This window comes from Desmodus rotundus, chromosome 9 (assembly GCF_022682495.2).
Source record: "Desmodus rotundus isolate HL8 chromosome 9, HLdesRot8A.1, whole genome shotgun sequence".
In the NCBI taxonomy this organism is placed as follows: Eukaryota; Metazoa; Chordata; class Mammalia; order Chiroptera; family Phyllostomidae; genus Desmodus; species Desmodus rotundus.
Window position 1 is genome coordinate 36,670,963 of NC_071395.1, and position 10,743 is coordinate 36,681,705.

Genomic DNA, 10,743 nt, shown 5'->3' on the forward strand with positions numbered 1-10,743 from the left:
GCGGATCGAGAATACTCCGCCTCCTAGGGTTTCCGCCCCGCCCTGCCCCCCGCCCAGTTCCCAATTCCCGCCCCGGCCCCGCCCAGCGTCACTGACGTCACAAAAAAGACCCCAAAAGCCTGGCGGTACGGGCCGCGGTTGCGCAGCCCAGCCCTGCCTGCCTCCACTCACACAGGCGTCCGGGGTGCCAGTCCCAGCGGGCCGCTGTGACGGCCTCCCTGGAGGTCAGAAGCACCAAGGCGCCTGGGCGTTTGGCCCCCTCCCTCCCGGCTGTCGCGTTCCACGCGCGCTCGGCGGCCCGAGGGAGGGGGGAACTCCATTTCCCGGCGTATCCCGCGGGTGAGCGCGCAGGCGCGGTCGGAGCTCGGCAGCAGCGAGTAGGCTCCGCGCGGGGCGGGGCGCGCGGACCCGGCAGAAGGGAGCACCGGTCAGGCGGCGGCGCCAGAGCGAGTGGAGCGCCCAGGCACTCCGGGCAGCGGCGGCGGCGTAGAGGAGGAGGAAGGCGGCGGCGGCCCCAGCGGCTCCCCCCAGGCCGGTGCGCGGCCCGGCCCGTCCCGCGCCCCTGCGGCGGCCTCGCGATCCAGCGCACCCCCGATCCCGGGCCCCTCCGCCGCCGCCGCCGCCATGGCCCGGCCGCTGGTTCCCAGCTCGCAGAAGGCACTGTTGCTCGAGCTCAAGGGGCTGCAGGAGGAACCAGTGGAGGGCTTCCGTGTGACCCTGGTGGACGAGGGAGATCTATACAACTGGGAGGTAGCCATTTTCGGGCCCCCCAACACCTACTACGAGGGCGGTTACTTTAAGGTGAGCCCGCAGCCCAGTTAGGACTCGCGACACGTCTCGCGGAGTGGTCCCCCACTCCTTCTGCTCAGTCTCACCGCTGTCACTCATGGGGTTCTTCTGTCACCCCCTTCTCCTCAGGAGTCCCAGAGAACCTCCTTGCTTCCTCTAAGACAGATTCAGGCCCCCCGGAGAGGAGGCCCAGGACACTCCCTGTTTTATTTGGGTGTATTGCTTTCCTCACTCCTGGAAGGGCTCAGTCTCTGGTGCCCCCTCCCTCCGCCCCGCCCAGCTGACCCAGCCTTCAGCTCCCTTCCCAGCCCCCTGCCCTGAGGAGACAAAGAGGCCTCCCCAGAACCAGCTAGCACTATTGTTGGGGCGCACCGGCCTGGAGGAGGGAGGGAGAGAGGCCAGCGGGGTGGGGGTGGGGGTCTGGCTCTGCCACTTGCTCAGATTCTAACAAAGGCCTGGATGGGGCCTTGGCAGCCAGGACCTGGTTGGAAAGCAGCCACACTTGCCGATAGCAGCAGGCCAAACCCTCTCAGCTTTATCCAGAGCTTTACGTAACTTGTTCTCTTGGGAAGGTTGAAGTGGGGCTGTCACTCCCATCATTTGTCCTGTCCCTGGGAGCCACACTGCAGGGGCGACCCCATGGACCCCAGGCCTCTACCTCCCACCAGCGTCCAGACCCTGGCCTTGAGGCTGGGGCTCCTCTCTCACTCCAGCTGGCCTTTCTCAGGTTCCACTGAGCAAATGGCCAGAATCCTACGCTCTAGGCCATTTCTTCTGTCCTCCATGGTGGTTTGATTTCAAGCACTTCCCTTTTGTTGTTGGGGTCAGGAAAGAGAGATTAGTGGCTTCTCTGGGACTGGTGTGACAAAGAACTCGGGCCAAAAACCAGGTAGCTTTCTCAACCTCATGACCTCAGTCCAGACTGTGGCCTTGGAAGGACCCCTTTCAGATCTCAGGACTTGGCTTTTTGAGCCAGAGGGATGAGGCAAGGGTCTCCCTCTGGGAGAGGTATGAAATGAGCCCTCAGCATAGGAACACGCCCGTCACAGCCTGCCAAGATCCTGGCTCGGACCTGCCAGGTTTTGCCTGGCTGGGAGGCCTGGGTGGGGAGCAGAAACCACAGCTAGGCCAGGCGGCGGGGGAGGGGTCGGGGCAGTGCTGCCCAGACAGATACCTGTTTGCACATTCGACTAATGTTTTGGCCTCACCTGCTCAGTTGTCTGTGAGGGAGCAGCCTCGTCTGCTGATGGGGGGAGAGGAAAGGGGGATATTCCTTGATCGGGGGGGGGGGGTGGGATAGGGAGAGGAGTGTGAAGAGCCCTGGACTGAGTTCTGCATTTTGAACCAGGGTACGGATTTGGGGTTGATCAGCCTTTGTATGTGCTTGGGGATCACCAGGCTATGAAGACAAGGGCTGTCTCAGAACCAGGATAACCAAGTCCCTTAGATGAAGCCAGGTCAGGACTCTAAGCAAGATTGCAGGACTGGAAGGAAAGGATGTAGGTGTCTGGCTGTTACCCACTAAGTGGTTGCAAGGGATTGTGGGTAGAACCTCCCAGGCTGTTGTGGGGATAATCCCATTTTCCTAGAAAAGAACGGATTGGGGAAGGGGCACTGCCAGACTTGGATCACATTTGACCTGGGCACCATAGGGTCTGTCCTCAAGAAAGCCAGCCTGGGGCCCAGGGCAGTTCTGCCACCCACCCAACCCTCCCGTTCAGGTCCGGTGTGGTTAGGAGGGGAGTGGGGGAAAATCTTCGGAAGGAGATGTGGAAATGCAGGGGTGGGAAGTGCCCCTGGGCCACCATCACTGCCCAGCCATTTCCTGCAGCACATTCCTCAAGGTCCAACACAGCCACTCCTCGTTCTCTTCAGGAGCCACATGGGAGCGCCTGACCCGGGACAGGCCCCTGGGCAGTGCAGTGTGCTGGAGGGGTGCCAAAGAAACCAGGTTCTGCAGCCCCCTCCACATTTCATTTGCTGTGCGTGCTTGGGCAAGGTGCTTTTCTTCTCGACGCTTTGGTTTCCAGGGGTGTCCCACCTGTGGTCCACGGGCAGGCCGCCTGCAGCTCAGGGTGGCTGTGAATGCTGCCCAACACAAAGTCGTAAATTTACTTAAAACGTTACGAAATTTTTCTGTGATTACGTGTTGCAACATATTTAATGTGTGGCCCAAGACAACTCTTCTTCCAGTGTGGCCCAGAGACACCAAAAGGTTGGACACCCCTGGAGGTAAACAAGAGACGAGATGGGACTTGGTGGGTGCTTGGTGTGGAGGAGGCCTCAGCCTTTCTCAGGGTCGTCACTTAGAAGCCCAGTGCTGGGGTTGGGGGACCGTAGGGCAGGTGGTAAGATCCAGGCTCCAGACTTGTTCTGAGGCCATGGCCAGTGGCCTCACCATTCACCCAAGATAGAGAGGCTTGACCCAAATTCCCTGAGTGGCCCCTTCCCAGCAGAGGTGCCCTCAGCCTACCACTCGCCCTTGAGAGCCTGAGGTATTGTGAGGGCCCCAGGCCGAATGTCCCAAAGCCTGGTACTTGGGGCTTCAGCAAACAAATGAAGCTTCCTTACCTACTGAGACTGTGTAGCTCTGTCACCCAGTCAGGTGGCCCTCCACTACCTACCTTGTGACCTTCTTTGCCTGCCTTTCTGAGTCCCCAAGATGGACACCTGCAAGCAGAGAGCCCACACATGAGTCGGAGCTTACACAGCACTGACTCATCTCCTTCCGCAGGCCCAGGCCCTGGAGGTGTGGGGAAGGGTTGCCAAGTGAACACACATCTATTTTAATGCTCCCTGCAACCAGGAACCGAGGCAGGGAGTCCAGCACTGTGCTTCAGGCACACAGCTCTCAGAGAAGGCCCCAGGCCCCTGCTGGTCTGCGGAGCCCTTTGCTGGTATGAGTCCACCAGACCCTAGGGCCCAGCCTCCTGACCCTCCTGCAGGCCTGGACCACAGACCTGGGCAGGTGCCCGTGCTTCCCAGTAGCAGGGTAGGGATCAGGGTCAGCTCAGGTGACCCCAGAAAAGCCCGAGGCAGCCTGTTGTAGGCCCGACCCCAGGCCTGTGAGTGGTGTGGACAGCATGCAGGGTTCCTCGTGCGCTCACACACACAAGTGCACGTCCTCCCACAAGTGCAAGTGCCGGCAGCCCTCCTGGAGCAGGGGGTGCCATCCCTGGCCGATGTCCTTCTGTGTTTATGGGCAGAGTCTGTAAGAGCTGTCCTGTCCTGTCCTGTCCAGTCCAGACCCATACACAGCACTGAGGGGACAACAGGGCTGGCCCTGGCTGAGTCCTCCCCGCTCTCTGCCCACCCCCCAGGCACGCCTCAAGTTCCCCATCGACTACCCTTACTCCCCGCCAGCCTTTCGGTTCCTGACCAAGATGTGGCACCCCAACATCTATGAGGTGAGCCTGCCTCTCCCAACCTACCCCCCCTGGTCTCTCTAATGGATGTGGCAGGGGAGGGGCGTTGTTTGGGCTGGTGAGCTGGTGTGGGCACTGACCCCTTTCCCTCCCATCCCTGCAGACAGGTGACGTGTGCATCTCCATTCTCCACCCCCCCGTCGACGACCCCCAGAGTGGTGAGCTGCCCTCAGAGCGATGGAACCCCACCCAGAACGTCAGGTGAGGCTAGTCAGCGGGTAGGTGCCCCACCCCCAGCATTCCTGACCTCCTTGCTTCAGCCCTAGGAACACAGACATGGGGAGACACACCTGTGTTGTCGTAAGGGCCACAGCTCCCTGCAGCACTGTGGCATCTATTGAAACGGGTCTTCTGCCAGGGTGCTAAGGCCTCTGGGACCCTGGGCCATCTCTGCTGGCCTTTCCCCCCATTTCCTGATGCCCTGTGCTCCATCCAGTAGGTATCCTGTGTCCATATCTTTTGCCCACAGGGGCTCCTCTCTGCCTTCACCTGAGGTCTTCCCTCCTTCCTCAGTCCCTGCTGAACCTAGCCACCTCCATCCTCAGGGGTGACTCCTCACTATGAGTGGGCCACGCGCCCCCCCCCCCCCCCCCCCGCAAAGTCCCAGGGCCTGGCACTGTGCCTCCTTGTCTGCTTATCCTTAGTTCAGTCCAGGCCATAGTAAGAGATGGTAGCACAGAGAAACCCATTTGCCAGGCAGGGCACTAGGGCATGGGAGAAGTATGTTTCAGGTAGGGAAGGTGGTCCTGGGTTTCACTGCCCACACATGTCTTGTCCAGGGAGATGGGCATGTGGCAAAGGGCAGGAGGAGGCCAGTAGGCAGGCAGACCAGTGAGAAGTCCAGACAAATATTGCTCTTGGGGTGGGGGTGGGGGGTTGTGCCAGGGGGTGTCTGGGTGGGTACTGGCTTCAGGGTGTGCCCAAAAGCTCCCCCATTGACTCTCAGGCCTAAAAGGCTGCAAAGCTGGGTGCATCCTCCCACAAATGGGAGCCACTGGGAGGCCATGCTTAGCCTGTGGTTCCTGCTGTAGCATCAGACCTGGCTTCCAGGGTGGGCGGTGCAGCCAGTGAATAAACTCCACGCCCTCCTCCCCCAGGACCATCCTCCTGAGCGTCATTTCCCTCCTTAATGAGCCCAACACCTTCTCCCCGGCCAATGTGGACGCCTCTGTCATGTACAGGAAGTGGAAAGAGAGCAAAGGCAAGGACCGGGAGTACACGGACATCATCCGGTAAGGAAGGGCTCCCAGATCAGCCTGGCCTCTTGTGTCTGCCCACAGGCAGGAGTCACTAATGGGGAAACCTAGGCCACTGGGCAGTGGGCAAGATCCAGCCAGATTCAAGCCCATCCCGTTGGTTCTTTACCTCCTGGCCTCTTTTCTTCTCTCTCTCTTTTTTTTAGAGAAAATTAGTTGTTTTTCTTTCTTGAAATATTTGGCATACAAGTCCAAATCCGTGTATTTAATGTAATCCACAGACTTACCACATGCATGTGTACCCACTCGAGTATGCATGTGCGTGTTGGGATGTGAGTGTATCACACGTAGGGGCACGGTAGTGTGTCACAGAAATAGACACTCAGGTGTCCAACAGCAAGCTCGAGAAGTGCTCCCCACCTTCCTTCACCCCTTGCTCGCCTCCCTCCCAGGCAGCGCATCTGAGAATGGGGCTTCTCCTGTTACATTTGGCCTGTGTAAGTGTACCCATCAAACGGTGTGGTCTGCCTGTCCACTTTTAGGTGCTCACAACCCACGTCTGGGCGCACACATGTCCTTCCACTGCTTGCTTCTGTCCCTCATCCGTTTTTCACAGGGCCATTTATCACATTACTGAGACTGCGTTGTGTAACGTTTCATCTTTCCTCTTAGTATGTGCCGCTGGAAGCATTCCTTAAGTTTGTAACTTTGAAATTTGAATCATTACGTAAAGGCAGGTAAACTATTAATGTATCAGTATATTTAGAAAATAGCGTTCTTTTTCAAATAATTTTTTTTTCCCCTGGTTATAAGCACAGCACATAACTTAAGGATTTGCCAGAACTGGCCTCTCCCCCTCTCATTCCCGGAGCTCTCCTCTCGAATGAGCAGGTGAACACCCCCCAGCCTTTGTGGAGTGGATCCTCAGTGGTGCGGGTGCCGCCTTGGGGACAGGACCTGTGTAACGCCCTGGGTGTGCAAGCCACCAGCTTTCTCACCAGGCTGCGTCACCCGCCGCTTCTGCCTTGTTCTGTTTACCGAATTCTGTGAGCTGCTGTGTCCATTGTCCATTGTCGCTTTTCATCATGGGGTTTACTGACTTGTTTCAGGACAAACAGCTCTTTATTAGGCTGTTTTTTTTCCCCAAATAACCTTTTCAGTTTGCAGTTTATCTTTTAATTAGGAAAGGAAATAAGTTAGACACACCCCTGCCTTATGACCCAGCCATCCCAGGCCGAAGTATACACCCAAGAGATACAGGTGCGTATTCGCACCAGCATCCATGCAGCTACTCAGAACAGCATCAGTTTGCCAAAAATGACAACCCAAACATACATCCTCAGGTGAAGGATGAGCAAGCCCTGGCCTCTCCACTAGCCAGGTAGACGCGTATCCAGGCATTAAGTTTCATGAAGGAAGCCAGGCGAATGTAGGAGCTAAGGGCATGCTCCCGGACAGGTGTCCTAGGAAGTGCGCCTGTGGCCCTCGGGGATGTGGAATTGAAGAGGCACAGGGGCCTCTGGTGGTGGTGCGTACATTTGTGAGCTCATTTGTGGGGTGCTTTCACAAGGCGTACTTTACCTGGGTGCAGTTCATGGTAATAAAGCTACGGAATAAGGCAAAAACATTTATGTACAAATAGAAACAAAACCCCATGATCCTAATACCTAATCGTTAATGTTTGGCTGTATCCTTCAGACGTTTGTCTAAAAATGGACTACGCTACATAGGCCACTTTGGTTTTAGTCAGATTTATTGTGGTGTTAATGTACAGGAAAGCTCATCCTTTTGGGGATCAGTTTGGCAAGTTGTGACAGTTAGCGTGACCGCCTCCTCACTGAGGTGCAGATCCAGCTCCACCACCCGAAACTGCCCTCCTACCCCTCTGCTGTCCTTTCCCGCCCTCGCCACCCCCATCAGCCACTGCTCTTACCCAGAAAGTAGGAAACAGCCTCTGTAGCTTCCTAGTACCTGACCTTGGAGGCTGTCCCGGTGCTTACGTGTTGTAACCTGCTTTATTCCTTCCTAATAAACCAACTCCTCCCTGTCTCTAAATAGCCTTGGTTCTCTGTTTCACCTCACCCTGCAGTTTGGTCCCCCATCTTACCCAGGGGCGTGTGTGTGTGGGAGCTGGCGTGCGCACATGCACGGGGACAGGTGCAGTGTTTTGTTCGGGGCATTGGGGACCTTGCAGTGTCCAGTCTTCTGCCGGTTTCCTAGTACCCTCTCTCTTTACTTGCGTTTACTTCCCCCTGACTGAGTTGAGCCGGCTTCCCTACCTGGGTCTGGCCTGTTTTTGCTGCTTGTCCTGTGGTGTTTTATGTAAGAGTTCTCTAAATGACTTTGACACCCACACATAGCCCCCAGAGGACCTGGAAGCATACAGGGTGCACCCTTCTTCTCTGCGTCCCCCCGTGTCCCAGGACAGCTGTCCCGATGCTGGGCAGTCAGCGCTCCATGTGCGGAGCTGATGAAGAGCTGTGATGGGGGTCACGGCGCTAGTCCCCCAGCAGCCATCCCAGGGGGTGCTCGGCAGACACCTCCTGCTCTGCCGGCCTCTTTCAATTGTGCACAGGCCTCAGGGTCACAGGTTGAGTGCTGGGTGGCACCTCCAGAGTGTCCTGCCCACGTGGCCCACTCCTCTGCCAGTTCTTCCTCACCACCTTCCACGTGGTGCTGAAATAAAAATCCAGACTATTTTTATCCCTGCAGACTCCCTGCGGGCCAGCTCACATGTGCCCACGTGGGGAGCTGTGACGGCTGCTGTCTGCCTGTTTGCTCACCCCCATCTGTGTTCCCACACATTCTGTCGGTGACAAGGCAGAGTGCCTGGTGGGCTTAAGAGGTGTTAGCATTTGCAGGCTGGTCCTGCGAGGTTCCAGTTTCAGACGTACCTGGTGGTGGGGCTAGGGCATCGGATGGCCAGGTGTGTGGCCCGTGGGGTGTCACCTCACTTGTCCTCCCTTTGACTGTCAGCAGAAGCATTTCCCTGACCTCACCGGCTGCCTCGTGAACAGCACAGTGCTGAGTTTGCCCGTCATATCCTCTCCCTCTCACCCAGAGTGTTCTCCCCGCTGCCCCCTTTTTCTCTCCCGTGCCTGCCTCCCACTCCTCAGCTAGTTGAAGGCCTCTGGTCCTGAACTAACCCCTGACATTTTCTCGGGAGGGTTAAGTGTGCGGTTTGCTGGCAGCGCTCTGACCTAGGGTAGCCGTCCTCCGGATCCCTGGCCCCTGGCGTGGCCTCAGGCCCCTCCCTGTGGCTTAGTGCGCGAATGCCCTCCGTACTGAGCCAGGTCACCTCCTTCCCTCCAGAGGCTCCTGACTGTGGGTTCTGACAAGGCCATCACTCACCTGACTCCCTGCCTGTCCCTCCTCCAGGAAGCAGGTCCTGGGGACCAAGGTGGATGCGGAGCGGGATGGCGTAAAGGTGCCCACCACGCTGGCCGAGTACTGCGTGAAGACCAAGGCTCCGGTGCCCGACGAGGGCTCGGACCTCTTCTATGATTACTATTACGAGGATGCCGAGGCCGAGGCCGAGGCCGACAGCTGCTTCGGGGACGACGAAGACGACTCCGGCAATGAGGAGTCCTGACACCGAGTCCCTCGCCGAATAAACTTACAGATTTTACCTCACCAGGCCCAGACTGTGTGGGCTCTCGGGCACCTCCTGACGCCGAGACTACCTCAGGGAGGTGGCTCCGCTCTTGCGTTGTCTCCTTGGTCTCACTTTCCTTTCCTGTGGTTCTTCTGGGTTTTCCTCTGCTTCGGAGAGGAGGGGCCACCACACTGTGTCCCCAGGGCCGCACTAGTGCTGGGCACCTGGCAGGCAGGCCCGGGGGGCAAAGGTGGCCTGAGAGGCCCAGACCCCAGTCCTGCCTGCTGCCCCGCTGGCTGGAGCCAGAGACTTGGGCTTCCCAGCTCATGAGTGGATGGATTAACTTGCGGCCACCTCTTCTCTCTGCTTTGGTTTGTTTGGATTCTAAATAAAATGACTTTACAAGAAGCCAGAGAACCAACCTCTCCTTGACCTCCCCAAGGACTATGGGGGTGCAGTGGCCAGGCCTGGTTCCTGCAGCAGCTGAATGTGTGGGGCCCAAAGGCAGGCCCAGCAGCCAGGGGTGTTCTCAAGAGGCTGTGGTTGTAGGCCTGAGTCCTGAGCCCTAGGCCGGAAATGACCTGCAGCCCCCAGGTGGCCCCATGCTGCTGCCCGCAGTTGCTGCACCAATGTCACCTAGGCCTCTGACTGTTTCTATGTAGCTGAAAAGCCTGGCACAAGCCAGATTCAGAGCTGGAGAGCATCATCAGGACAAAGGTCCGAGTGAGTCCTGGCCTGACTGGTCACCGAGGTCAGAACCTGTATGACCCTGTGCAGGTAGGGGACAGGTGCACCCCAGGGCCCAGCGAGGGCCCGCACACCTCATCTGCTTCCTGCTCCACGAATGCTCTGCAGCCTGGGTGCCCCAGTACCGCTGTCACGACTGGCCCCCACGATTTTGTTTGTTTTTTTAACATGGATGGTTTTCCTACATTAAAACGGAAGGTTTCACCCAATTGTCTTCATTACTGGCTTTTTCTTAAACCTGACTGGGGGGCAGCGCAGGGACAGTGAGTGGCCACTGTCAAGGGGACACCCGTTCATCACAGTTCCCAACTGAATTTGAGCCCAGTGTACATGTGGCAAGTACACCTGTCCCCTCTCCTCCCTAGGCCCTGTTCCAGGCACCTCTGGGCCCCACTGCGTTACAGGTGGCTCAGCTCTAAGAGCATCCACAGGTGTCCTTGGGCCCCCATGTGTGCGCCCTAGGGCTGTGACCCTCCCCAGGTACTCTGCCATCACCAAGGCCAGGCCAACTGCGTATGTTTTTAACTTGCAGGCACCTCCTCCTGTAGCTGGGGATGTGCAGCTTCCCTCACCTCGTCTTGCAGAGGCATTTCCTGAGGGGGAGGCTGAGAATCTGCACCTTGAGGGTAATGAGGGAGCAGCTGTCACCCACAGTATGAACCTGGGCTGTGTTTCCTGTTTCCTGTGAGCCCAGCAAGTGGATGGCAGCCTCCAGAATGGCAGTGGAAGGGACAGACCTCCCGGGGCCCAGGAGCTGCTGGCCTGCACTAGAAGGCCCTGGTGTCAGCAAACCAGGAGCTGCTTCTGGCCACGCCCACTTCTTTACCTGTGTCTGGCTGTTTATGTGCAGCTTCAGTACTAAGTAATTGCAGCCTGGGGTGTCTAACCCAAAAAGTAAAAAATACTTAGTCTGGCTGTTGACAGAAAACTGCTAACCTCTGTCCTAGTCTTGCTAGCACCCACCGCCACCCTCCTCAGGCTTGATGGCTCA

The 10,743-nt window shown here is 57.7% G+C and overlaps 1 protein-coding gene across 2 annotated transcripts; it reads left to right on the plus strand.

Annotated features, from left to right (window-relative positions):
* Positions 1–126: 126 nt before the first annotated feature.
* CDC34 (cell division cycle 34, ubiquitin conjugating enzyme) lies at positions 127–9,961 on the plus strand. Of its 2 annotated transcripts, XM_024569235.3 has the most exons (5): positions 132–801; positions 4,110–4,196; positions 4,318–4,415; positions 5,312–5,446; positions 8,789–9,961. In XM_024569235.3, the coding sequence occupies exons 1-5, from the start codon at positions 625–627 to the stop codon at positions 9,000–9,002; spliced, it is 711 nt and encodes a 236-aa protein (XP_024425003.2). In that variant the 5' UTR covers positions 132–624; the 3' UTR covers positions 9,003–9,961. The 2 variants fall into 2 exon arrangements, with proteins under 2 accessions (XP_053766862.1, XP_024425003.2); XM_053910887.1 differs by lacking the exon at positions 4,110–4,196 and having other exon boundaries at positions 127–801.
* Positions 9,962–10,743: the final 782 nt, after the last annotated feature.